At 38.1% G+C, this 861-nt stretch overlaps 1 protein-coding gene across 1 annotated transcript in view; it reads right to left on the bottom strand.

Moving 5' to 3' along the window:
• Window positions 1-401: 401 nt before the first annotated feature.
• The window catches only part of LOC119593568, a 23,657-nt gene continuing 23,197 nt past the window's right edge, over window positions 402-861 (bottom strand). The window contains exon 4 of the mRNA XM_037942526.1: window positions 402-499. Within this exon, the coding sequence (XP_037798454.1) occupies window positions 402-499 (98 nt within the window). The remainder of the gene's footprint in view (window positions 500-861) is intronic.

The following is an 861-nucleotide window of genomic DNA, read 5'->3' as shown; positions in this document are numbered from 1 at the left end:
CGTCTATATTTGCAACAAATTCTCATGTATATAACACCGCACAGCAGTGAGAAAGGAGCACAATACAGAGAAATATGTATAAGCAAATTCGCAAAATGGCGGGAGCACAGACTACCACAGTAGGAAAAAGACGCCAAGGAAGGTCCGTCGAGATGCTGAAACACACAGGAGCAGTCACGTTGGGGCTCGTGTGTTCAGCGTCCCTTCAACTGACATGCAATATATGATATATTCAAGTAACCAACTGTTAACGGCTGGATTTGCCTATTTCTTAATACGGTTTCACGTCCCAACAGTTCTTAAAGGTTGTATAAGTTGCCGATACGGAACTCTTGCTTGTACGTTGGTCGATGGGTCTATGAATCTAAAAGGAGGTTCCATTAAAGATCACGTGGGGACCCCTAGCACGTGCTGTAGCGTTCAGTGTAACAGGTTGTTGCATTAAACTCTGTTGCGCACATTACACTTCTAAGACGTGTCCATGATCTAATACAATAACCTGTTACGCCCAAATTATACTATATCATATATTCAAGACTGCAAAGAACCCAATTCGAATATCATGATATTTTAGTATTTTTATTAGATAGCAATTTGGAATGGGTCAATTGAATATATCAAATTAGAATAGCAGTGCTTTCTAGCAAAGGTTAAAAACTAGTATTAACGGTGCAACTTGTAGAGTTTTTCAATATATATCGTTCTCTTAACATCTGGCATTACTAAGAAAAAAATACTACCATTGTAACTGCTTTTAAGCTAAGACTGAGTATTATAGAAACCTAACCGTAACAGACAAAAAAAGCAATGCCGCTTTAAAAGTGTAAATATCCAGCATCGTCTAAATGCAGAGCTTTTATT

This window comes from Penaeus monodon, chromosome 32 (genome assembly GCF_015228065.2).
Source record: "Penaeus monodon isolate SGIC_2016 chromosome 32, NSTDA_Pmon_1, whole genome shotgun sequence".
NCBI lineage: Eukaryota > Metazoa > Arthropoda > Malacostraca > Decapoda > Penaeidae > Penaeus > Penaeus monodon.
Note: the sequence above shows the minus strand (reverse complement) of the source record. Positions and strands in the feature narration are given on the sequence as shown.